This window comes from Pezoporus flaviventris, unplaced genomic scaffold (genome assembly GCF_033815535.1).
Source record: "Pezoporus flaviventris isolate CSIRO_AGI_PZ_B2104156 unplaced genomic scaffold, CSIRO_AGI_Pfla_v1 ptg000007l, whole genome shotgun sequence".
NCBI classification, from domain to species: domain Eukaryota; kingdom Metazoa; phylum Chordata; class Aves; order Psittaciformes; family Psittacidae; genus Pezoporus; species Pezoporus flaviventris.
In genome coordinates this window covers 20,145,182-20,172,815 of record NW_026892555.1, presented here as the reverse complement: position 1 = coordinate 20,172,815, position 27,634 = coordinate 20,145,182, and the positions used below count along the sequence as shown (strand labels likewise).

The 27,634-nt window shown below is 42.4% G+C and overlaps 1 protein-coding gene across 1 annotated transcript in view; it reads right to left on the bottom strand.

Annotated features, from left to right (window-relative positions):
- Positions 1 to 17,522, bottom strand: part of UBR5 (ubiquitin protein ligase E3 component n-recognin 5) — an 86,628-nt gene extending 69,106 nt beyond the window's left edge. Inside the window, exons 1-2 of the mRNA XM_061447993.1 lie at positions 17,161 to 17,522; positions 91 to 135 (exon numbers count right to left, since the gene is read on the bottom strand). Coding sequence (XP_061303977.1) covers positions 91 to 135; positions 17,161 to 17,222 — 107 coding nt within the window. The 5' untranslated portion in view covers positions 17,223 to 17,522. The remainder of the gene's footprint in view (positions 1 to 90; positions 136 to 17,160) is intronic.
- Positions 17,523 to 27,634: the final 10,112 nt, after the last annotated feature.

The following is a 27,634-nucleotide window of genomic DNA, read 5'->3' as shown; positions in this document are numbered from 1 at the left end:
TATCTACAGCACAATCATTTACTTCTTGTTGCTGTTGCTGAAATATTGTACTTTCCTAAGTGGTTTACAGCAGCATGTGGTATGTCTTACCTGTTTAAATTATATTTGTTCAGCTTCTCTGAAACTTCCCTTAATCTGAAACAAAAAGAAATGAAGTTGTTGTTTGAAAGACATCATCCACAGTACACAAAATCCACTTAAGCAGCATATTTACAACATTATAGGAACAACTTACCACCACATTTACTGAAGCTTGATATAAATGTGACATGGTGGAAGCCTGTATAAGAACTGGATGGTGTTCAGCTTCAAATCAGGTTTTGCTTTAGAGTTTTACCCTTCCACCTACTATCTTGCCACAAAACCCCATTCTTTCTTGCATTTCTATGTGGTTTGCAGGTCACTATCAAAAAGCACTATTGCCTTGTTACCACCATTTACATCTTTACACACAAAATAAGCAGATGAAGCAATGAGCATTAACTGTAGATATACTTGTGGTTCCTTGTATAAGCTTGAATACGGTATCCCAGAGCAGACAGCATTATCATTTTCTAGGAAATCCAAGTACGTGGCACATCAGAGCCAAAAATATGCCAGTCAGTTCCCCAAAACTGGACAGGGGAACAGATGCACAAAAGCCAGCACCAAAAGGGTCAAACAAAAAACTTTGATGAGTAGAAGGAATAATCAAGAGCAAATTAACTATATATAGGGTTATGTAAAACATTACCTTTACTAAAAGGGAAAGAGTGTTTCCAAACATTCTTCCATCTTACTTTCATGGCACTTCACCAAATGGATGATCAGAACCAAAAAAAAAGGGCCAACAAACAGATCATTCCTGCTCAGAAGTATGGTATCCAAAAGTGGAAACCAACACAGTAATTTCTAATACACTCAGAAAAGATCCAGGCAGCAAGGATACTCTTGCAATATCAGGTAAGTGTTTCAGGTAAAACTCGAGCTCCTTTCTTCCCAAAGATAACAAGCAAACCTGAAAAGCCCCTAAGCAGCTTCCAATTTTAGACTATATTCAGTATATTAAGTTATAAAACTGAGATGAATCCCGTAAAAATAATGCAAGGTCTTCCTAATTAAGAAAAAAAAAAAACACCCCCACCTTTGGCACCATATTCATCTTGGCATTCCACACACCTCCTTAACCAGCAATACCTATCCAAACCTAAGAGACATGCACAGCAGCACTGTTTTCTTCTGTCTGAACCCGTGTGTTTAAACCCATTCTTTTCACTTGCTTCAACACTTCAGTTTCTACACACAGACTGCTATGGACAACAGACTTCAGGTACTTGCAAGCCCTGAGCATGAGAAAGAATATAGATTTGAAGTCCAAACAACCAAGCTTTAACATTCTCAACTGTCTAACTCTAAAGTGCTTGTCCTGAGGGAAAAAGGGGAAAGATACATGTCTGTTTGAGAAACAAGGTAAGTCATACAGATAGAAATAACTTTCAAGCACAAAAGGAAAGGACTACAGTGAAAGGAGAGCAGGAAGGAAGTGAACATGCTTAGGATCGCCTTTTGCTATCCAAGCCAAGCTGCTGGTTTGCCAGTCGGCAATTTCACACTCCCAGTTTCCAGCCACAAGTGCTTCACACAGGCCAAGAGTACATACATAGATAAGGTTTGTGAAGACAGCCCACAAAAGGGAAAGAGAGAACATAAACCTCACAAAGTATTCCAGAAGAGTGAACTAATGTGGGAGAATGTGGAATGAACCTGGAAGACAAATGGCATACCTTCCACAGCTTACTGGTTTGGTTTTATAAAGCAAGCAGGGATCTGCTGCATAATACATGAGTTAAACATCCCTAAGTTTCATGTCTTAACTATATCACCTAACAGTTTCCTATAGGAATCCTGAGCAGTTTCCCATTAACATTTCTCCTCTTGGCAAGCATAAGTAATAACAGAATAGGAAAACCTACATTTAAGTTCATTGCACTGCCTATGTGAAAAGCTAACAGCAAATAAAGTAGCCCTTTCTTGAAGATGGTTAGTAGACTAGTCTATGAGCAACATTTAAAGCTTCCTTATCCAAGCTTTCTGTCACAAAACCTCAGCATACAGAAAATGGACATTTTTCAATTTTAAAAATTCATCATAATCCTTTTTTAAGGACCCAGCTGCTAAGACTTGCATACTCAGCGCATCTATTACTAACACCAACCTCAAGAGAGTAGGTCTACCTGCAACAGGCTTGGGTCAAGAGCTCTAACAGTACTGAGAAGAGGCTACTGTCAGCACTTAAGGAGAGGGAGCAGAGAAGGATACAAGCAATGATGCTGAAGATACTAACCTCTCCTACAGGAAGGAAAGAAAAACAAGTTAACCACCTCATATGCAACTGCTATAATAGCAGAATTAGCAGGTACTGCCTAATAACCTTGGAGATCCAACAGAACTTGAATTTGATGCAGAACACCCCTGGGTGAAAAGTGTAGCTCCCCAGCACCCCAGCTGCTGGTTTCAGCCCCACTCCTCCCCCTGCCTGCTGCTGCCACCATTGTCCATGTGAACACCAGGCACAAAACTAAACCAGCAGAAAAACAGAGTAAAGCAGAAAGATGTATTTGTGTATTCTGCATGGACAGTATGTGTGCGCTAATAAAAACTCTGGAAACATTTCCTTCAGCAGTCTGAGCCTTTCTATTTGCACAGTCGCATGGTATTGGACTACCAACCCTCTGAAGGGAAAACATGAAATACATATTTAAGATCATTTTAATTTTAACAGCACAACTCAGTAATTTCAACTGAAGAGATACAGCCAGAGACAATTCAATCAATTCTTGCAATAAGGAAGGTCAACACATCTACTGAGACCTTTCTGGATAAAGCAAATCTCCAATATGAATGCCTGGGCAGGCTAAGCTTTGAAAAATGTCCATTAAAGCCATTAAACCATTTCAAAAGACAAAGAGGCAACATGTATTTTGCTCACAGATTTCTGAAGAAATGCACTAACTTGCCACACTTGTACACACAAAGCTTAGTGATGAGGGCTCCTGTGTTGAGACACACATTCTTTAAATATCCTTCCCAAAATTCATCCAGAAACAGTTGTGAGGAAAACAAAAGTCTGTCTGTCCAAGCCAAGCGGGACTGCTTCGATTTAAAGTTTTGCAGCTACAGTTTCTAGCCTCTCCAAACTGATTAGGCTAGAAGGGAATTGCTCACACTAAGCAGCTGAAGGGGCTCCAGTTCAGGACTGCAGGAGCTCAACTTTACAAGTGACACTTTTATTCATTGCAAGATATTCTTTGTCTCAAAGAACATTTCTATTTCCAGAGAAGTTTATCTGAGGACCCATCACTCTACCACATCTTGCTTTATAAAAGCAAGTTAAACTCAGAAGTGCAAGAGAGCTACAGAGAAACTTTATTTCAAAATACCAAGTATTTTATTAAAAAAACTGGGCTTTGGTACATTTTCAAGTAAATTTACTCTATTTTAACAGGTGCCTAAACCCACAAAAGCAAAATTCTAGTTTACATTCTGTGTTTTTACCCAATTTGTGAGAATAAAAATCTGTTTTGAAGTTGTCAGGCTGTCGTGAGATTTATTTTTAAGACATTATAGACTTCAATAGCACCTTCCCTATGCTCAGTCCCCTGTGGCGGTCCAGCAGCAGCAGTCCTACCTTGCCAGTCATCCTGCAGGAATATCCATCCTGCCCAAGTACTTCCATCATGCCAGAAACCACTCACACACAATCAAGACATAAGACATAAGCAGAACTCTTACTGTTATAAGGTTTTAGAATAGTTCAATAAATGTATGTGCATCCTTCTCCTGTATTAGGAAACCAAATTAAAAAAAAAAAGAAAAAAAAACCCATACCTACATCATCTATAGGCAGTGAACATCTGCAAGACCTTTGCAAGCAGGCAAGTAACATGAAAAGCAGAGTGAACTGTAAATAGAAATCTCATGCAGCAAGATTTACATAATTTTCCTATCAACAACTTATTTGCTGTTGAACAGAAGCAGTATTTACAGGTGCTAATAGCTAATCTGACATTTTGCAGCTTTGGTCAAATGACAGTACATCTTGCACATTTATTCACAGGAATTAAAACAATTTCTGCCATCTCAGAGATTAATTTCTGTCACAATATAAAGGAAGCTATTTTTCATCTTTCTCTGCAACTTCAGACTATATTTCTAAATGTCAGCTAGGTCTTTGAAGAGCACATGGTAAAAAAATCACAGAAGTTAAGCAATCCAAACAAAGGATTTAACTGCAGAGATGTAAAACTGAGTGTTTGCATGCTGCAAGTCTCCAGAAGGACGGAAGTTTTTCTGTACTCAGCCACGAACACTATAGAGTCCCTGACAGAATATTTAGAATCCCACGCACAGGTACAAACTGACAGCCTCTGATGTTGGGATGATGTGCTTAAGACTGTAATACACAGGTCACTGTAACAAGAGGACAAAGAAAGTCACTGCTCCACTCAGTCAGTAATCAAATGTACCATGGCTTCACCACATCCTCTCCTCATTCCAAGAAATATAAAATAGGACTATTGGGTTATTACACACTAAACCAACACCTACTGCCCAGGAAATCCCTGAGCTGAAAATTCTTAGAAGCTGGAAAAGCATCACTGTATGTTTGCCCTATTTTAACACTCTTCTCCTGTCATCTAGCAATGGCCACTACCACAAATGGAAGGAAAACAAGACAGACCCTTGTCTGACTGTAACAGCTACTCTTATGTTGCATGGTATTAACCCACATGGGATTACAGAATATGGCTCCCAAACTTTATTTTCTATTTCATAAGACTGTCAGTTTGGTTGATAAATGTGGTTCTGACCATTTAATAGCTCTCTCTTGAACAATATTAACACACTGTGCTGAATCAGTAAGCTATAGCAGAAAGCTAATATGGCAAACATCAAACAAAGTAATCTCCTGAAAACAATTTTCTGCAATACCACTGAAAAATCTTCAGGTAATACAATAACTGCAGGAAGTAAATTCCCTTACAGCAGACCATTATTATTTCATGATATAACAACACTCGTATAGATAATGACCTATATCTAAAGTTAGGTATAAGACAGCCCACAACAAGGTTAAACCAGGGCAAGAAAAAATGGCAAAGATAGGACAGTGGCAACAACATCAGAAAGTTAAAGATAAGATACCCACCAATATCTAATACTGAGAATTAAAGACATACTGCAGACACAGGTAAAATGACTTAGTCATCTTCTTCACCATACAGAGAAGATAATCATCAGTTTTAGTTTTAAGAAAGCAAGGCAGATTTTATATCAATGTGCAGGAGAATGAGCGGAAAGCAGTATATATTGTCTTCCTGGACTTCAGTAAGGCTTTTGAAACCGTCTCCTGCAAGATCTTCACAGAGAAGCTCCTGAAGTATGAATGCATGAGCAGACAATGAGATAAGCTGAAAACTGGCTGAACATGTGGGCCCAGATGGTGGTGATCAGCAGCATGAAGTCTAGTTGAAGGCCAATGACTAGCAGTGTACCCCAGGGGTCAATACGAGGTCCAGTCCTGTGGTTCAGTATTTTCATTAACCATCTGGATGATGGGGCAGAGCGTACCCTCAGCAAGCCTGCTGAGACACCCACCAAACTGGGAGGAATGGCTGGCATGCCAGAGGATCATGCTGCCATCCACAGCACAGCAATCTCCTGACTTCCAGCAAGGAGAAGCAAAAAGTTGAGTATGGGGAGGAATAACCCCATGCAACAAAACATGCTGGGGGCTGCTCAGCTAGAAAGCAGCTCTGCAAGAACAGGACCTGGGAATCCTGCTGGACACCAGGTTGAACTAGCATGAGCTGCCTGCAGCAAAGACAGGGAACGGTATCCTGGGCTGCCTTAAGGCAAAGCATTGACAGCAGGCTGAGGGAGGTGATGCTTGCCTTTATTCAGCACTGGTGAGGCTACACCTGGAGTTGTGCATCCAGTTCTGAGCTCCCCAGTTCAAGAGTTCTGGAGAGTCCAGCAAAAGGCCACAAAGATGATTAAGGGACTGGAGCACCTCTCAAATGAGGAAAGGCTGGGAGCTGAGACTGTTACACCAAGGGGCCAGGCAAGTGTCTGAGAAAAAAAAGAGTTGCAATGAAAAGTCTGAATATAAACAAAGAAATCACAGATGGAACAAATGGCACTATCCTGACATAGCTCATAGCTATTACAGCACACCTACATATGTTATTTAACACAATATCCAGAGGATCTGGTAGTAAATCCTACAGCTACAGATCATCTAAATGCCTAGTGGTATTTCTGTGGAAAAAAGAAAAATACCCCACAGGAGAATAAGTCAGCCTCAATCTGATGTTATTCTATGACAGCAGACTTCCAAAAACATGAGTCCCAGATTCAGGCAATACAAGACAGAAATCTGTTCCCTGGTATAAAATGCATCAAATCATCATTCTGTGTTCCCAGATTCTGTTCAGCTGCACAAAGTTCTTGTAGCTGCAAAAAGTTTCTGTTTAGCGTTTAACAGAATTAAACATATTCCTTCAGCCAGAAAACCACTGAAAGCTAAACGATTGGATCAACCAACTCAGCTGGGTGGAAGTTCTGAATTTTAAAACAATGGAAACTGTAAGCTATTTAGCTATCCATCATTTCAGTAAGTATATCCTTCCATGAGAGTAAGATGTAGATAACAGGAATTTGCAACACCATGGTTGTCTTCAAGGATACTTTAAAAATACACAAAACAGCATGAGCTAGTATTATTATGTTGAGCAGCATGAATGCTAACTACTAAAATGCAGCTAGGAAGCTGTACAGTGGTTTGACTAGAACACATGAAACTTAAAAGACCACATTTAGACAAAAGGGGGTGAGGAGGAATCCTATTTTACTGACAGAGCATTACTGTAGCAATTCCACCAGGGAAGAAAAAAAAAAACAAAACAAAAAAACTATGAAAATAAAAATCCAGTCATTGTAAAACCTTAAAACCCTTTTGTGTTCCATTTTGACACATTGTGGAAGCTTCTTCAAAAGTTAATTACAAGCCACCAGGGAGGCTCTGTACGTACCAGCACACCAACCTGAAGCCGATTGCCAGGTTCTGGTCACAGCTGAGGCTACTGTGGAAACCCAAATCATAATCTCGGCATCATTTTCCCCTTCATTCTTGCTCTAAGTTTTTGGAAGCTCTTACCACTATGTGTAAAGTTGGAAAATGGCCTTTGATTAGAGCATTCAAAGGTTATCAAAATATTTTAAGAAGAAGGAACTGTCACGTCATTAAATTCTTTGTGTCTTGGCTGGAGAAAAGCAACAGTATATTTTATACAAGTGATTTTATTAAAAACAAAGCACAAACAAGACACTGAATTCTAACTGCTCTGCAAGAAAGTCCAGCATGCTTATTCACATGCTGAATTAGTTTTAGCAATAGGGAAAGATCGTTTAGCATGTCCAGTCCTTTACTTGCCAATTCTTCCATTTCCAAGGCTCAAAGCCTTTAACAAAACCTCTAACATCACAGTATTATCTGCATGTCACTTTTTCAAACTTGTTAAAAAATGCTTTTTAAGTATCAGGTGCTCCTTTCCACACTCCGCACTGTCTTCTACTAAACATACATCTTCAAAAACCTTCCTTTCAGACACTGCATCTTTGATTCAGATAGGAACAGAACAAGGCCTGGCACAGGGAGTAGAGCAGAAAGCAAGCACCATGCCAGAAAAACAAGCAGCCAAATCACTTTATCAGATGCACACTGCAGGCAAAATAACCCAAAAGAAACCCCAGCTTTTGAGGTGTGCAGCTCATCACAATACTTCTCTGCACTGCTGAAAACAGATTCTCTTTCCTATCTGTATGTACCACAGCCACAAAACTCCAGGTGCTTCCCCTCAGCATAACTAGTGTTTTGGTTCCTCTACAAGAACTCATGAAGCAGCACACTGTGTACCTCCTGCTCCACTTTTTGCCTATGGCCATACTATTTTAGGTAACAATCTTGCCAAATACAGATTCTGCACCACAAGAGAAAGCAAGCTGTGGCTGTTGCAGCAAACAGCCTGTTACCCCCCATGCCCTCCCATCAAGAGCATGGCAAGCCTGGCCAGCTTACATCCTGCCTACCCCATCGATCTGCCCTACAACATGATTTGTATCACTGGAATGTTTCATTAAGTACCTTTAAATGCTTGCTCTAGAGATAGGTACATTCTGCCAAACTCAGCAAATTAATGTAAATAATGCCAAAGAAAAAAAAAAGAAAAATAAAGGAAAGAGAAAAGAAAAAGGAGAAGGAAAACTTCTGTCACTAAAGTACAAAGTATGGCTAGAGCCGAAGAAAGGAGTTTCAACAACCTAAGAGAAATCCTTAGTAAAGGTCAGACAACAGTAACTCAGTTATACTAAAAGGAGAAACAATACAGAATGGATTAAAAGCCATAAATCCTCTTTAGAAGAGCACTTCTTGATATTTACTAGAAAAAGAAAAAAAAAAGCAGCCCTGATCATTGTCAGGCTGGACAGAGAACAGCAAAACTTCATACCATAAATGAAAGAATAAATACCGACAGACACATTTAAGAAAATTAATTAGTGAAATGAAAAAAATAAAAGGATAGCACACTTACTCAAGGAAAAGACAAACCCAATGACTTCAAGTGACAACAGAGTAAGGCCCATAGCTCTCGGCCAACAGCATTCACATGGGTATTTATTTTCCAGTTAGGTTTTTCGTAAAAATGCTGTAGCACAAACATTTTTCCATATTAAGTCAATGCCAGACTCCACACTGGAAACTATATAGTGACAGCATAATTTTTTTGAGAATTGAGAGACCTTAATCAAGATCCATCTCCTTGCATTCGACTTACCTTTTTATATCCCAAAGGTGAAAAACCTAAGAGTTAGAGGAAACCTAACGCAGACCAGCAAATGAAGCATTATGAAAGATTAAGCAAATTTGTTAAACGCTGCTTTAGCACAGGCTTAGCTTAAGCTAGCCAACTACTATGTCTACATAGCCTTAAAAAAAAAAAAAAAAAAAAGGACAAAAATTAGCATCCTGCCAAACTAGAGATGAGGGCAGAAAATAACACTGCCAAGCCCTGTGTACAGAACACAGTTTCTGTCTGGACTATTTTCTAATGAACAGGAAAACTACAGCTGCACGTGTACAACCATCCTCCATTACTCAAGATATTCCAACAGTTCACAACAGTGATTACTTTGACTAAAAAAGCAAGAATCACAAACAAACAAAAAACACACCCCCTAGAATGTTTTGGGGTTTGTATTGTTTTGTTTGGGGTTTTTTTTTCTGAAGACCAAATTTCATAAGATCACTGCAATCTGCAGTAGCCTTCATTGCTTTCATCTGTTAAGTTACACTACCGTTGTCACAAATTACATTAGCTTATCTCACGGCTGGCAATAAAATGACAACGACAGTGAGAAGTTCCAACACAGTCCATGTCCAAAATAGTACTAGTCATGTGAATGTTTTAAAACTTTTTTCATCCTGCATTCCTTAATAAAACATCATCATATAACACTAAATCAGAAACATAAGGGAGCAAAGCTATTTTGGGGCATCTTTTGGCTAAAAGGTAGTAACCAGTTTAACGAAAAAAAGCTGTCCAAAACAGAACTGCAGAAAGCACACATTTCATCTCCATGGTGGATGTAAACAATTTGAGGAATTGCTAAGAGACATCTTATGGCACACCACCAACAGGCTTGGGATTGCAAAAACCAGCCAATGAGGCAAACCAGAAGATGCTATATTAAAAATCATTTTTAGAACAGCCACAAATAATCATGCTGGGGTGTTACAAAAAGGTGGCAATATTCAGAACCTTTCTATACCAATGTGGACCGGCCTGTAAAACACGCTGATTTGCTGAAAGACAGGGTGAAGCATATTTACCGTGAGAAATTCCGCCTGACAAGTGCTGGCAAGAGCCTTGTGAGACAAAAACAACATTTTTCAAAGATAGCAAATTCAAGAGATACATCACTCAACTGAAACCAAACCGGCAGCTTTACATAAACACAGATGACCAGCGCACCCAGCTTATGCCTTTCTACTCAGTTTTACAGTATATTTGCAGTGTTTAGAATAGGCAAATTTCATACCTTTGTACCAGTGTGATGGTGCATTTTCTCTCAGAAATGTAACAAAAAGCTCTTTAAACTGAAACAAAATAGTTCATTTTGCTTGGAGGGGAAGGGTAAAAAAAAAAAGCAGCAGTGCTGGTTGACTGAAGGGTTTTTAAGCACAGAAAGACTCCAAAAAGTAGAGCACAGAGTTTATTGTCAAAACAGCTCTATGCAAGAAAGAGTTAAAAATTAAGATCTGAAACCTGAATAATCGTTGCTGTAGTGGACTAACTTGAACTGTGACCATCCTCACTTAAGCTGACAGGTTTATAGCTTGGACAAAATAACACGTACACCTTGAAAACTACATTTGCACACTTATTTCAGTATTTTTTTTCCTCCCACTTGTTCCTCCCAGTTTAAAATCCTCTAGCCACTACAACTAAGCTTTGTCCCCATGCTTTCTCTGGAGCATATACAAATGCCAACTATTGCAGTCTTCTATGTGAAGTTGTTACTAAGAGCCAAATCTGTCCTGGACTTCATTGAATTCAAGCTTAAAAAAAATGTTTATGCAACTGAAAAGAAGTAGTTTTTGCATATGGCTTTCTTCTGGTAAGTGGCTGTTGAGCTGATGCAGGGAAAGAGAAAACAGCAGCTTTGAAAGAGAGAATCTTGCAAATTTAACTACTTAATTGCTGTTAGCATAACCACTACAATAAAAGCTACCTTGAAATCTAGTGTAATCACTGCAGTAAAACCTACCTCGAAACCCCTGCTCCTTTATCTGATTTTCAAATACATACCACCATCTATTTCAGTTAAGCCAGTAACAATTAACTCTGCCATAACTGTAAAAGGGCAGCTACAACACACTGCAGAGCTTGCCATGGTACATCCTTGGTTGTTTTCCTGCAAGTGTTAAGTAATTTTTCACTTAAATATAACTGTGTACTGAACAGTTATTAACTTCAGATAGTTTAAGGGGGAAAAAGTGCCATGTCCTTTTTACTTATTTTACGGCTTAATTACAAATTTTTGACACACATCATTTTACAGAAGTATCCTATATGGCAACTAGAACATTTAATAAATATATGCTACATCAAAATTAACTCAGAAGAATGCTATTGATTATAGATTTTAACTTTTACCAAGAATTAGCACATAAATGTCACTGAACCTTACTGCTCTTAGAATTAAAAGCACTGTTTTCTGACAGCTCTGACTTGCACTGCCACGCTTAAAGCACAGTTATTAATATGATACTCCATTAATCTTGCTTTATCATTAGTCTAACAAGAAATATGCTCAAGCCTCATAGATAATTTGAGGAGGAAAAAAGAGGCAACATTTGTGCCCCAATTACTGTTTTACTAAATTCCTTGTGACAAGTCACAACTACTCTCTGTCCAGATCACATTCACAGGAACAGTTTCACATTACAGTAGCCAAAATAAACTTGCTGCTTTCAAAATGGAAGGAACTCAAACCTGCTTCCTCTTCTCTATTCTTCACTCCCAACTCTTTCTCCTGCAGCACTTTTCAAAACCCTCCCTTTTTTATCCAGCTATTCTGATGGTCACCCACCAGTTCAACTTCCCAGTGTATTTATTTATAAAACTAGCCCTGATAAAGTGAAGTATCATTTTAGCAAATTAAGTCAGTTTACTGTGGGATCAGACACTTAAAAGTTAGTGCAAGGTAGGAAGTGGGGAAAAGAAACCTTCCCCCTTCAGAAGAGAGCAATTACTTTTAACTGCAACATCTCAGGAAAGTTTCAGCAAGAATATTCACAGACAATTACATACACATTCTCTAAAAGCAGTATCTAGAGCTTAGCAAACAACTGTAACCAAAAGACAACCCTGGCAGAGCAAAGTCCAAAAAGGCCCAGACTTCTGGCCTGTGTAACCTTTCACATTCAACCAGATATGAAATGGTGCTTATGTGTAAGTTCTGATGCTTAACTTCCCAAATCATCATCCTTAAATGACAATAGTGAAATAAGATCAAATCTTAATGCACTGATGCTCAGTGTATGAATCCTGTAACACTGTATAACCACACTGGTGGCACAAACCTTTTGATGCAGCTAAAATATTTTCTTTTCAAAAAAGTGTTTCTAACTAAGAGTGTGATGATAATAATAATGCCATGATAGCAGGGGTTGGAACTAGATGATCTTAAGGTCCTTTCCAACCCTAACTATTCTATGATTCTATGACAGTCATGCCATTCCCTCACTTTCTTCTAAAAGAAGTAAATTTAAATTTTGCTATGCTTTCAAGAAATAAATCATAAAAACAAAGTCAACACTTCTACATTACTGAAGTCTCATCAAGCAAATGTAAGCCAGAGAATTAAAGTACTCCATCAGCAATGGTTCTCCTGTAATTAAACCATCTATTCCTGTTCGAGGCAGGCTAACTTCACTTTTGCTAAAGTAGATTAGGAAACGGTTTAAAGTGTACCAAAATAAAATCACTGGAGCTAAAAAAAGTACTGTATTATCTGCTCACAACTTGCGAGGTTTCTATTTAAGAACAATTCAGTCAATTCCTTCTTTCCCCCAACTTCCTGTCCACAAAGAGGACAGGTACTCTCCCAGCACGCCTGTGACCACAGAAGGGGGAGTTGAGGGCTAAACAAACACTAGCTTATCAGGAGCTCTCTTTCCCTCTCCATGCATGACTCCCACAGACATGTGGCTCCCTGAACAGAATCACACCACACCCTACACCAGCTCCTTCCAGCAACATCTGCTTGGGATTTTTAATACATTTGCTCATCAGCAAATGCAAAGCAGGGCAGGAGGTGTTAAGAAAATCTGACAGAGCAGCAGCACACATATCCACTGATCACTTCCCTATTACCTTGAAATGATGTTTTCATGTACATAAACTACATGATACACAGGCGCAGGCTCAAGGGTATGCATTTGCTAGGTATTTTTTCCATGGAAATTGATTATCAGAGGGTGTAAACAATGCGGGCAAGGTAAAGCACACTTTCAGTTCAGGCATGGCCTAAAGTAAGTAATATTTGAATAATAGAGAAAGGCACTGAATATATGATCAAGAAAAAACAAACTTGTACAAGAGCGAGATAATGCCTTCTTCCCGCAAAGCTGACTGTCCACAAATACTCACTGTAGCTTCAAACGATCTTTTCTCAGTCACATTATTTGTTTCAAAGAACTTACCGCAGGAAAACTTATTACTTGCCACTTCTTAACACTCAAATTCAGAATACCCTCTATTTAACCAACTTCATTACATCTCATCTTCAGGAGAAGAGAAAAAAAAAAACCATATTAACATTGCATCAATGACCACTTCAAAAAACAACACCTTACCCTATGCTAGGGCTTAAATGACTTAGCTGACTAGAATTTTCTTAGTGTAAAACAAAAGCAAAGGCAAAGCCTTGAGACAAATCCTGTCCCTGAAGGTTAGTTCATGCACAGTGAAAGACTCCTCATTCCACAAAGTAGCAAGTTAAACTGCTCCTGTGAGGTCTCATAATAGCCAAGAAAAGGTACCTGTCTCGGTTACACCCACATCCTAACCCAACATAAAATTAAGAAATACACTAAGAAGAATTTACTAAGATTGACTTATCTATGAAACTCTGACAAACTTCTTTCCCAAAGCACAAAGTCTCCAACCCTGAAACATACATGGAACAGGTGGATAACCACAAAATATATCTAATACCCACTGCAACTGAAACTATGCATCACTTTTTCAAAGATTAAAGCCATTAATTATTTACAACCCAATACTTTATGGAGCTGTTTCTCAAACTGCAAGCCCTATGCAATTTTTCTCAAGTTAAATTTCTCATACGCAGTTTGCAGAGAACCAATTGCTTGGGGGAAATTCCAAGTTACCTATCTTCCTAAATAAACTTACCAGAACAAGTTTAACTACCTCAGTTCATCCTAAACAGAAGTTTAGCCTACTATCCATTTAAAAAGGTGAATCTTAATACAACTGCAAAACTAAATATAACCCTATTCTCTATGAGATTTCTTCAGCACAACTACCTTCCAGACATTTGAGTGAATACCACGAACAAGCCTACACTGTTTCAACTTACTTGAGAGAGGTCTAATAACTACAATCAAGGTACAATACTAGCTAGTGTTTCCAAAGTACTTTCAGATGATGAGTAGGCATGCTCAGGAGTTTTCCTAATTATTTGTGGAACTACAGTTACTTTTCCCTTCTTTTTCCAGGTGTTTTACCATTCTCCACGTTGCTGCATGAATAAGAGGGACAACAAATTACACAGAAAAATCTAATAAAAACTGTAAAACACAGAGACACAAACTAGACCAAACTGGAAAAAAAAAAAAATAAAATCAACCCTACTTCCTCACATTCTGGAGGCTAAAAGCAGAGCAATACTTCAGGAGAAGGATGCTTTCCAAACACACTTCACCCCTTCACACATCTCTGCTGATGATCAAGCATAACGCTTCAAGTATTTTACTATAAAAATTCAAAACTGCCATGTATCCTGAACACACAGGCACTGCAGCATTAAACCCCTTGTGGTTTAAAATGTGATTATTCCTTAGATGCAGAACACAAATCCATTACTGAAAACAACACAATTAATCATGTTCAATATACACCACAAGTGAAAGCATACAATGCAGAATTATGGTCCCAAAATCACATTCTGAGAAACAATTATCATCCAGGATGCAGACAGAAAAATCCTCACTTGGGCTACTGACCAGTATCTGCAGCACAGACTCAAAAAAGTCTATAAAACATGAGAGAGAAGAAGAAAAATCATGGAGACATGAGATGTTCCAAGATCCTTAGTTCTATGAGCACATATATGAGAATGTATTAAGCTATCTAGATCCTGATCTATATTGACAGCAATGCTACTGATAAAATTGAACTGGCATTTCCAACACGTGTGTGCCTGAACCCTACTAATGAATCATTCTGATTTCACTGCATTGCAATTTCTGATACACAGCTACTGCACTTCTACTAAAATTATATTTATGAAGTGGAAATTCATGACTTGCAGCTCAGATCAAGGAGCCACCTGATTTTTCAAAATCAGTCACTGCTTAATAGCACTTCTGCAGCTTTCTCCATATATTAATTACCACATATTATGAAGCTTCCTGTATCAAATAGAAGTTGTGAGAGCTGCTGCTGTGGTAAGAAGGAAAAAAATTAAAAAAGAAGTGTTATGAAGACTGAAGTGGCATCATATTTAACATCAATAACTCAACAAAACAGGTGACATTAAAGAAAAAACAGATGAGCTCTCTCACTCTGTGTAAAGTGTGATAATTACACATTAAATGTTCTCTAAAGGCCTACCAACATTCAAACAAGATTTTAAAAACTGGAAAGAAAGAAAAAAAAAAAAAGAAAACACATTGGGGTCCTTTCAAGTTCAAAGTCCAGCTCTTACCCTAAATCAAAACAGTCCAAAGAGGCAGAAAAACTCTTAGTACAGCATCACCTCTCAGTTTGTCACGCTAAAGGAAGATGATGCGCGTCAAATATGAATGTATTACTGTGGAGAAAGCCAATCAACCCCCTAGGAATGGGCAGGTCTACTAGAAGCAGGATCCTGTAAAATGTATTATCGGGTTAAGGAAAAAAAAAATACACTCCACATTAACACACTTCAGGACTTGAACCTATTTTATCACTAGAAATTTCTCTTCCCTGTTTAAGGACATGGATGATGGATGTAGCTCGGCAGAGATTTTATCTTTACAATAACCTATTTTCCTCATCACAAGCTCTCAAACCTCAGATGTGTTTTAACAGGGGCATCTCAGCAAAGACTGGTCTAGGAAAAGTGACCTAACTAGAAACAAGAGTGAAATGAGGTGGACCCTGACCTACTATGAAACCTGGCAAGATCAAAACCAAAAGAATATAACCAAGAGCCCATACTTTAAGGTTCATAAATATTAAAAAACTATTTATAAAAATTAAATAACATTTTTCTACAGTGCAAAAAGAGTATGCTTCTACCCAGTGATGAATAAAGATCTCAATTTATTCACACACAAATTTATAAAAAATTAAAGATTAGCAGTCACACATCTTAAGAATTTCTGTATAAAAGAATACAAAGAAAATGTACAAGCTGTAACGCATACCAGTAGTAACTGCTATACAAGAAATATTTGACAGCCACACAGAATGCTGTCAAATACACATCAAGCAGCGAAGAAAATTCGGTGCATGGATTTATTTTCTCCCAACCATTCAGGTTTCTCCCCAGCCTGCAATTTCTGTCCCTCAATCCAACACAGAAGTTAGCTGCACAGTTTCCAAGCAGGCTGTGCTTCTGTTCTAGCTGTCATTCCCACCCCAGCCAAGGGACACACAACCAGTAATCTGGAGACTGGGCTCCTTTTCTTATTTTAAAAGAGGTACATGTGAGAGAAACGCACAGAACACTGGGGGGACGTGCGCCTGTAACATCCCCAGCGTACGCTTCCTTTATCCTTGCTGCCATCATTCGCTCACACACACCACGATCCCCCCATCTGCATTGTCTGCCTTGCTCCATCTCTGATTAATATGGACACAGCCACACTAGCTCCCTCCTCATCGTGCTGGGCCAAGCATCCTCTGAAGCGCATTTCCCCAGGCAGACTCCGGGATCCCCCAGCAGGCCGGATTACCGCCGAGGCCGCCAAGGGGGCGACAGGCCCGCGGCGAAGGTCACGGCCGCCCACCCCCACGCCTTGCCGGGGCAAAGTTTACAGCGGCGGCCGCCCGGAGAGACCGGGTGTGTACGGCGCGGCCCGCTCCGCTCCTACGAGAGGAAGGAACCGGGGCCCTGCGGCGTGGCTGTAGGACGGCCGCACGGCGCTGGGGAGGGGAGGTGCCGGTGCCTCCTCCGCGGTCGGCGGTGCCCGCTCCCCCGAGGTGCCCCCGCCACGCCGCGATCCGGCCGGCCGCCACCGGCCCCTCCCCTCACCCACAGGGGGCCGAGCCCCGCCTGGCCGGCCCCTCCCCTCCTTTCCCCGCCGCACGGCCTGCCCCTCACCGGTCATTGAGCTGGTCCTCGGTGCCCGGCAGCGGGTGCACCACGAAGTGGATCGAGGTCATGTTCCGCGCCGCCGCTGCCCACCCCCCCCGGCGGAGGGAGGCGGGGGGGCGGGGGCCGGGCACACAATGGGGGCGGGGGGGTGGCGGGGGATGGGGCGCTCTGCCTCTGTCCCTCCCCTGGGGCCGCTTGTGGCCGCTGGCGGAGTCCTGGGGCTCACCCGCCGCGGTGCGGAGCGCAAGGAGGAAGGAGCCCGCCGCAACGGCGCCGGGAGGAGGCTCAGCCCTCACCGCGCTCACGCACGCGCCGCCATCTTGACTCCAGCGGGCGCTTCTCCCTTCCTCCCCTCCCTCCCTCCGTGCGCCGCGACGGGGAGGGCGGGGCGGCAGCGCGCGGCCGCCGTGCAAGCCGCTCGCTGACTGGCGAGCACGCCACCACGCTGCGCCCCCTCACTAAGCGCGCCGCAGATTGGCTGGGGAGGCCCGGCGGAGCGCGGTGACGTCATACGCGAGCGGCGTAAAATGACCACGTGCCCTCAAGAACAGCTCCCCAGCGGGTGGGGCGGCGCGCGAGCGGATCCCTGAGGCGCCGGACGGGGTTTCCCCCTCCTCCCGGACGCGCACCCGGGGCGGGGCGGGGGTGGGGGCGGGTGGTGCCGCTTCCCCTCGGCCGGGGGGTGGGGACAGGCTGGGGCGGGTCTGAGGCACTGACCCTCCGCGCCGCCGGCAGCGCGACCCGGCTGCGGGGTCCGGGCTGTTCTTGTAGTTCGTTGCCGCGCCGGTGTGCTCGGTCAGGCCGTTCCCCTGAGTGGCTTGTGCTCCGGCTCGCTAGCCCCTGTTGTGAGCGGCCCCTCGGCCTGTCAGAATGGTTTCGGGGTGGAAGTGAGGCGGGTGTACGAGGCCGTCCCGGAAATCTCCGGTGCGGGGTTGCAGCTGGGCTTCCCCCTCCGGGTGTACGGGCAGCCGCAGATGTGGTTCAGACCCATTGTCCTTGGTCGACTGCGTTCCAAAGTCAGCTCGTCGATTTGTAACTCAGTTGGCGAAGAACGCACACAGTCCTACCTCAACAACCACCCTTCTCCAGGGACGCTGGTGGTATATAAGGTTGAAAAGTTACCTCCTAAGTCGATGAAGTACTCAGTGCTGCTCTTGCTGTGCATACTCCCTTCGAACGGGGTTTAATTGGTACTCTTAAAGAGCGTACTTTGCAAATGGTGCTGTTCTTAACAAATTAACATCTCAATTTGCTGAAAGTTGAGTAACAAAGTCAATAAAAAGACATTTGTTTCTATAGAAACTAACACTTCGTCTAGGATTGTACCAAGATTTGGGTTTTAAAAATACTTTTTACTGGAATTTGCAGCTTTTGCACACTGCTTTCACTAATTTTCAGGAAATCGGAAATGTAGAAAAGCAGCCTGGAATTTTATAACGTGAGGAATGCTGGTAATCACATGATAATGGTACAAAAAAAAAATCTAGAACCTAGTTCAGTAAGTTGTAATTAATTTCTAAGCCTGTGTAACAAACCCTGGAAACCTGTCTGTTCCTCCGCTATCAAATCTAAGGAATTCTGTGACTTCCCATCTTCCATTCCCCTTTCTTCCCTAGCTCCTTTTCCAATACAGCCCAAAGGTGCTAATCCAGGAGTTGGCTGATGTAGCTGCTTACCCTCCAAAGATCTGGGGAGTTGTGAAGTTTTTCTCAGTACAGCTCTCCACAACATGAGGGAACACGGGAAAGAGAAAAAATATTCAGCTGATGTGTTCCAAGTTTCTTGTTCTCAGACACTGTTCACCCTATGTTCTGTTCTCAAGTGACAGAGATGTTCAAATGGATTCAAAATGCAAATAAGTAATTTAGTTTTTCCTAGAAGGAAGATCCTAACAGGTTTCTGGAAATGCACAAGGCACGGAATGGGACTCATTCTGTTTCAGTCACAAAGCAGTGCAGCAGCTGTGCTTTGAAAAATAAGTACATCCATGATTTGCCTTTTTTTTCCTCTTAGGCCAGAGTTCTGCATTTGATTATAGCAAAGTTTGTTAGTTTTGTCCTGCTTTTTCTTTTTAGCATCAGTCTTTATGCTTTTCTTGAATACATTTTTGTTGTTTATTGCAGTGATTGATTCTTCTAAGCTGGCTTGACTTCAGTCATTTTATCAGGAACACTTGCATGTTTCGATACTCAGCTGAAAGACCTTGCATCTTAATTTGGTTAAAAAAAAAAAAAAAAAAAGATTGTTTGTGTTTGACAGCCATTCCTCTTTTCCACTGAATTTAGGAAGATGTGCCACATGAACTCCTGACGTAGGTCTGGTTGCATCCTTGGGAATGCTTTGGGAAATGTTGGATATGGTTCAGGAGCTTCGGGTATTTATGTTTGCTCTTGGTATCAAGATGTACTTGCCCAAAGCACTTGCATTTCCAAATAACATGACTTGTTCAGTGGTGTTCTCTTAGAGGCTGGGCGCAAGGAAGAGATTTCCATTACTCTCTTCATTCCCCCTTGCACAAGGGTTATGGAAACACAGTAGGTAAAAGACAGGAAAAGAGCTAGGAAAGCCCAAAGGGGGCACACCTCTGTTAAGGGCTCAGCAGTCAGCTGCTGGTATTTCCAAGTAACCCTTTTCTGTAGCCTTAGTTACATTGTGACTGAACCCCAGTTTTAGCCACTGCGTATGGCTGTGCCAATACAAACAGTTGTCATAAGCAAAACTGAAAGAAAAATTAAAATTGACTCCACTGGAACTTGGAGCCAGAATAAACTTGAGTAGTGCAAATGTCAGCTTTTGTTCACACTGAGAGTTTACACTGCTCTTTAAGATGGCAACTTATCATAAACGTAGATGAGAGAACACCAACCCAAGTGTTCAGCTGGCATTGTCGTTATTCCAACAGGAGGTTGTATCAGGGTGGAAGTTCCAGCTGCTGTCAAGAGACCCACACTGCTCTAGCAGGCTGCAAGTCTGTGTCTCACTTTTGGAGCACAGTAAATGGTAACGCACTGAATGCCTCTGTTGTCCACTGATGCATTTCTTAGAAGATAATCATGTAGGTAACACTGTGTGATGGTCCTTTAATTATCTGAAATTATTCCATATAGAATTGTTTTCTGATAACTGCTCATTCTTGCAACTTCTGGGTTTTAAGAACTTAAGAATAAAAGACTTTTCCCAAGTGCTCTGGATTGTTGTGGTCTGTTGGGTGGTGTCCTGGGTTTAGCAGTAGCAGTCATTTTTTCTCCTTAGTAGCTGGTGCAGCACTGTGTTTTTGACTTTCGGCCTGGGAACGGTGCTGATAGCACCGATGTTTTTAGTTACTGTTCAAATGTTTGGTCTGGCCAAGGACTTCGTGAGCCTCATGCTCTGCCAGGGAGGAGGGGAAGCCGGGAGGAAGCAGAGACAGGACACCTGACCCAAACTGACCAAAGAGGTATTCCGTACCACAGCACGTCATGCCCAGGATGTAACGGAGAGTTACCTGGAAGGGCTAGGCACTGCGGAGCTGGATGAGGTATTGGTCGGTGCTTGGTCGGGCTGGGGGGGCGAGTTATCGGTCTGCTGGTGGTGAGGTGATGTATTCTCTTCCCTTGTTATTTCCTTTATCATTGTTATTATTGGTGGTAGCAGTAGTGATTTGTGTTATACCTTAGTTACTAAACTGTTCTTATCTCAACCCGTGGAAGCTGCATTCTTTTTGATTCTCCTCTCCATCCCTCCGTGAGTCGGGGGAGGGAAAGAAGGGGGGGGTGAGTGAACGAGTTGCCTGACTGGGTTTAAACCACGACAGGTGGTGACATCCAGCACTGAAATAGTATTTAAAATTCATATTTGCCAAGTCATGAAAAAAAAACAAGAACAGAACTCGATTTTTTTTCTTTACAAGATGGGTCTTTAAGAGAGGACTTCTGTCCTGGCTTAAGAACTTTAGTTCCCTGTGTTGCACAACTCCTCAGTGTACAGATGGTGCTATTTTCAGGCCTACTGATAAAGCAGCAGCTTCCTTATGAAGGTGCAGCTATAAATACACCAACACCCAACCAGCAGAACAAGTTCCTTGCTGGTATACTTGTCTGTGCGAGATTTTTTGCCAGCTTGAAAACACCATAGAAAATAACTCCTGTGGGATCATTGCTGTCATGTTTGAGATAGATTGAATTTTGATAAGAGTCAGCATTTCCTGAAGTTCTCAGGCTGGTAGAAGTGGATGGGTTGGAAGGGACTTCTGGAGGTCGTCATACCCACCTTCGTGTTCCACACATGCCCGGTTCCAGCAGATCAGGAATGTTCCCATCAGAAATGGCTTGTGAATAATGTGCACCTGTGCAGATCTACTCCTGACCGCTCACTAAACCCACCAGACAGCTGCAGGCCTGGTGCTTTGCACAGAAGTCTGTTAGTCCAGCAGGGAGGAGACGTGCTGGAGGTGTGAGGATTAGGATAGGAGGACTGCAAGGGACCTGGCTCTGTACACAGCACAAGCAGATGCTGGTGAGTGCATCACAGGCAGCGGTGCCTGAGGCTGGTGGGGTATGTTGAAGTCAGGGACGAGGCCCTGAGTAGAGGCAAAGGCTTCTGGCAGCTGAAGAGAGCTTTCCTGGCTGTTAACTCCAGATGTCAACAGATGATATCAGGCTGGCACCATAAGATTGTGTTTGTTGTGGAATAAATGAGTCCAGCATTCCTGGAAGTGTCAACAAGAATGCTGTGCAGAAAACTGCAGCTTCTCTGTGATTCCCATGGAACTTCCCTATAACAAGCAACAAACTGCACTGCAAAGAGAGAAATTTTGTTTCCAGCACCTTGTGCAGCAAATTGAGTCAAAGCAGGGTCCTCACTGCTTCTTGCTCTCCCTCTATTTAGGTAGAGCATAAGACTCAATTGTTTGGGGCTTTAAAACCATGTCCTGTGTTTTGCAACACTAGTACCTGCACAGTTTGCAAGTTAACACTAGAAATTGGACAATTCCATCTGAGGAGGACTGCTCTGCCTTCCATTTGCTTTCTGCTGTCCTGAGCTATGTTTTACCATGCTCAGGTCCCACGTTATTATAGCCCAGTTTTGTTTTATATGTTGCCTGTTAATGATAGCTGAAACTTCATCTTGATGCCAGGTATGAAGTGTTTATTATCTCTTATTTTCGAACTTGTACCTGGCTGTCAAGTGAATAGGTTGCTGTAGTAGAAAAATCATTTGTCTTGTGTACAAAATGGTGCTGATCTGCAAGATGTATTGTCTAAGGCCATGAAAAAGCAGGTAGCTTAGTGAAGTTCAGAGCTGATGAAAACTTGCTTCCCATGGATTTTTTTCTTACAGTGGGTTCTTTGGTGTCTGATGGTGCACACACAGGTACATACCCTGTGGTTCTCCAGTGGCTAGAAGAGGTTGAACTCTGCTGCAGTCTTCCCCTTAGCTGCAGCACTACTCATTTCTCCTGCCCCCTCTCTGATACTTGGGTCAGTTAACAGATACCCCCGAGACCAGAACCTCATGTCAAAATTTGTCCAAAAATAGACTCGAATGTTTGGAAGTTAATATGGTGAGCTAGGCACTTTGACACAGAGCCTGCTGATACAATGCTTGCTGCTGCACATGAACTGAAATATACCTGTTTAAACTCAGGCAATACTGCGAGTACCTGATCTCCTTTCCCCTTTCTTGTCTGAGCTGCTCAAATTTCCTCTCCCCTGCTTTGCAGTGAAGGACTCCTAGGCTAGAAATTAGGATCTTGCATCTGTTTCTCCTTTCTTCAATATACAGGATACATACTTGATTCTGTTTAGGGGAGTCGGCACAGTATACTTGTGATCGAGGTGAGATCTCTGCCAAGTACTCAGTGGAGTTTGTAGATCCACCAGTATCTGGCAGACTGAGATTTTGTTTTGGCAGATGCTTCACTGAACATTGCTCCTCACCCTTGTTTAGCTCCTTGCTAGCATCCATCTCTTCCAGCTCCCACTGACACTTCTAAACACCTCTTTCCCTGACTAGGCGTCCTGGACATCTCGCCGAGGCCCAACCACAAAGTTTATGTTATGCCTCACGTATGTGTGGACCAGACCTGTCTGCTGACAAATGCAGCTGAGCACGAGGAGATGTTCCTAGGCACTGTGCAGGAACTGAATGTCCTAGAAACTGAGGCTGTGGGCAGCCACCTTGTGCAACTGTCCCTGAAGGCAGTTTGGGCAGAGGTTGCATGCAGAGTGTAAGTGGTGGGTGTATCTCTGAAGCTTTGAGTCTGCTCTATCACCTGTGCAGGTGTTCCTGTGCAGGCAGCTGAAAAGCAGAGTTGTTCCCATTTGCACGAGAACAGCTTCCTGTAAACTTCTGGTAAAGAACGAAATAATTGTCTGAACTTTAGCATCCTAGAAGGCGCATGTGTAGCCCTAGCAGGTTGTCTGGGCTTCCTGTGCAATTGCCTTCTCTGGCTCATCTGTCTGCAGACTGCCAAGGGAGTCTGGATTATTAACTGGGACAAGAAAAAGGGTTTTATTTCTCTGTTAGTTCCATGTGATGGGTTAGTTACTCTTGTCTTAACCATATTTACCTTCCAAAGTAGCAGTTTGGAAAAAAAAGCTGCCAGTATAAATTGTGAGGGTGAACTGCATTCACAGCAATAGTTCTGTATGGGTGAACTGCATTCACAGCAATAGTTCTGTATGGCCTTGATTCATGTACTACCTTCTGACATCATTGCAGAATAAATTTGTTTCTGACAGGGAAAAGAGTAGAGACCTTCCAAGGCAAAAGCAAGTGAATTATTCCATGGACACCAATGCGACCAGGATTTGCGTTTCTATGGAGTAGCCTACTTTTTAGCCACTGTTCCTCTGCCATCAAATAGCCACCTGTCATAAACAGCTGTTTATAATATAGAAATAAATAGTAGGTAGTTCTGCATTTGGTTTTAATTCCACTTGAAAAATTATTAGAATTAAAAAAAAATTCAAGAGGAGTCAAATGTACCAGAAGTCAGCGGGTGCTGAATGCCCAAGCACTCAGGAGACGTGTTTCTATCCCAAACTGTTTTGAACAGTACCACAGGCACACAGAGAGAAGACTGAGCTGCTTTTGAAACAGCTTCGAAGCAGCCTTTGTTTACAGCTGGCATTTTAATCAAACCAGAGGCTGTATCATTTGCAAAGTAATAAAGCATTCAGGAGAAATGTGGCCAGTTCAGAGTTAGTGTACACAGGGGCTGCAAGTTCACCATCCCTTCTGAAATAGCTCTTCCACATTTCAGCAGCAAGAGGCTCCCATCACAGGTGTGCAGACATGGTATCTGCAGCTTTCCAGGGGTGAAAACATTCTCATCTCTTGGACCACACTGTTCCCTTCAAATGATGGGCTTTGCATTCAGGAAAGATCTCAGCATTCTGCTAAAAGAAGTCTTGTGAGCTTTCTTCTGCTTTGCTTTTCCACCCTTAAGTCACTAAGGACATTCACATGAAACAGGATGGCTGTTTTAACTGTTCCTGCACGTCCCTGTAGCATATCCCCAAGCTGAGAACATAATTGCAGTGGGTCATCACAGCCAGTCTCAGAAGTGATTAAATGTCAAAAAAAAAATAGATGTTGGCTTCATGTAAGGAGAGGCAGCACTAACATATGGGACTCCCATGATACAAAGTTTTAGGAGTTTTATGATGATGGAGCTTAAGTGCTATGAAGGAGAAAAGAAAGGTGCAGTGGGGGCAGTGTTCAGTGGGAGATGCAGTAGATGGAGACCTGTGTTGAGAACTGCTTCAGTAGTTAAAATTTAGCTTCAGTGAAACTAAGAGAGGCAAGAAAATGCAAATAGTTTGAAAGTTTTTTTCTCATTGCAGTGTAGGAGGGAAGGGATGCAGGTAACTGATGGATAAACATTTTATTGTGAGTAACAGCAACTGCAACACTTGTCTGTTGTATATCCCTGAACATGTGCTGATGTATGTATTTATAGAGATAGGTAGTAGTTAACATGGAACTGCAGGCAGATTTGCAAATACAGAATTACCTGCTGCTGACTGAACATACAGGTAGTTTCACTTGCAATGATTGTTGCCTGCTGCTATAAGCCAAGGTGAACTGGGATGTTTGTAAATTCATCAGGCTTTAATTATTTGGGCTAAAATATTAAATACTGCATATCTGCCTTTGTCTAATTTCTAGCAGGAGTGTCAAATAAAAGGTTTAGATATTCCAAAAGGCAAAGGTAGAAAAAGAGGCCTTGAATCATCTTTGAAACATTTTGTTGAAAACTGTAATGCCACTGGAGTCTGAAGGAGGGCAGTTTCCTGCAATAGTGTCACTGGCAGGAAACTTCAGAGTTCACCTGTATTTGTGTGATGAGCACTGGGCGAAAAAAACTGAACTAAACATGCCAGGTAGGAACTTGTTGGCATTTGGCAGATCTGTTCACGCAGGGTTACGTACCTTCTTCTCCTTTTCCCCATGCAGCCTGTACTAACTGCCTAGACTCAGCTAGGTTTGCCTAAAGCTTTCCCAAACGCGGTGCCTTCCAGCTGGCAGGGGAGGAGGCATTGAGCCCTCCTGCCCCTTGGCTGCTCCTCTGGGCAGAGCGCCCGCGGGCACACTGCCGTGGCGAACCAGCATCGAGTGGGAAGTGTCTTCTGGTGTTGCCTAGCTTTTGGGACTGCAAAGTCCAGAGCACAGTGCGTTGTTTGGGGTGTCCCGTTTAGAAATGCTGTAAATTTTTAATGCAGAAATTGCAGCAGTTTGCCTGAGGAATGTACAGATTATAGTATATAAGACAGTGGGGTAGGAGTTCAGATAGGCTTCAATCATAACAACAGATGAATTTATGATTAAATGTATATCTTATCCTATTTGGCTTCCTATTTCCTAGGATTTGTTCTGCTGCTCTGATAAACTATGATTTAAAATGCACTGAAGTGTCAGTTCAGTCTAATAGCCCCTTCTACACTGAAACACATCCCTGCTTTATTAGACATTGTGCTTCCTATCTGTCTACCAAAATGAGGAAGAGAAGAGCTGAGGTACGGGACTCAGCCAGCAAAGGCTGACGCATGGGCTGCCAATTGAACATCGAGTAGGAATCAGATCCAGACAGGTCCCTGAATTTAGGTGTTAGCTACAGCAGTCAACGGAGCTGAGAGTGTGATTCAGCTGACCATCCTCTGGTGAACTGAGTCTCTCGTGGCAGTGGGAGTTGGGACATAGCTCATACGGTGTGTCACACCTCTGGGTACACATCCACAGCCTGAAGGTAAGCCCATCCCCCATAAGGATGAAGTGCTGATGACAGAATTCAGGCTCCAGCTGCTGGCATTGTTTCTTCAATTTAATGAGGGGTGGGCTGGAGCGGCTGAGCCCCAGTGATGGTCTGACCTTTGTGTGGGGTGCGTGAGCGCATTAAACCTTATTTAGGGTAGTCAGAATGGCACCAGGAAAGAGCACCCAAGGCTCTGCAGTAAAGAAATGACAGCACTCTGTTAAAATTATTTTTACAACCTCAATAGACAAGTTCAGACAAAGACTCAGCCGAGCCTGCTGAGTACCTGCAGCGTTCGGATCTACCACGTAGTTCTGAAGCTGTGGTTTAGATTTTATTTTCGAGACAAAAGAGTAATTTAGAATTATGCAAATGAGCTTCCAAACGCAGGTATTATGCAGATTTGTGAAGGCAGGAGCAGCGTTAACCCTTGGTTAACCCTCCTCACTGTGGAGGGAGCGCAGCCACAGCAGCTCTGTGACAATTCCCTTCAGCCCTCACACTCTTTAATAACCGTGCTCTTGTGGCAGGGCCTGAAGCGTGAGGCTAACCCTCCTGTACACAAACGCACCACCAGATGGGTTTGGCTTGATGGAGGAGGTGTGTTTGCTGCAATGTTCACCTCGCTGTCCTGCCTGACACAAGCTGTACCCAAATCCAGCCTGGGCATCTCAGAGCAGACAAGCACTGCATCTGCCATCTGCTCCTTCATACAGGTTGTTTCCAGAGTATTTGAAGTGACTGTTGTGGGAGAAATATTAAATTGTTTTTCAAATGTCAGCAGTGCAGTAACATTTTAAAAACAATTGACACTGTCAGCTAGCAATCCTCATCACCCGCTGGGCTGGCTGGTGTACACAAGATGTAGTCGCAGCCTTGACTTTCTGGAGAGGAAGGATGTTAAAAAAGCTCCATGTAGTGCTAATCTGTGGGTTTGATAGGTCATTATCCCACCCAGCTATAAAGGTGGTAGGGATGACTCTCAGCCAGGAAGAGATGGGTTCTGATAGAAATCCAAGGCCTGACCTGCTCTGGAAGTTTGCCCTGATCTCATGACCAACAGCTGACTTAGCTGCATCAGTGCAAATACTACTGCTGAGCAAGAAATCCAAAGGTTTACAGCAGTGAAGTATGGCAAATGGCAGCAGCTGACAAATCCTCAAAACACAGAAAGATGTAAGTGCAGCTAATCTCTCATGGAGGTGCCTGATGTTGGATTAAAATAGTCATGGTGGCAGCCAA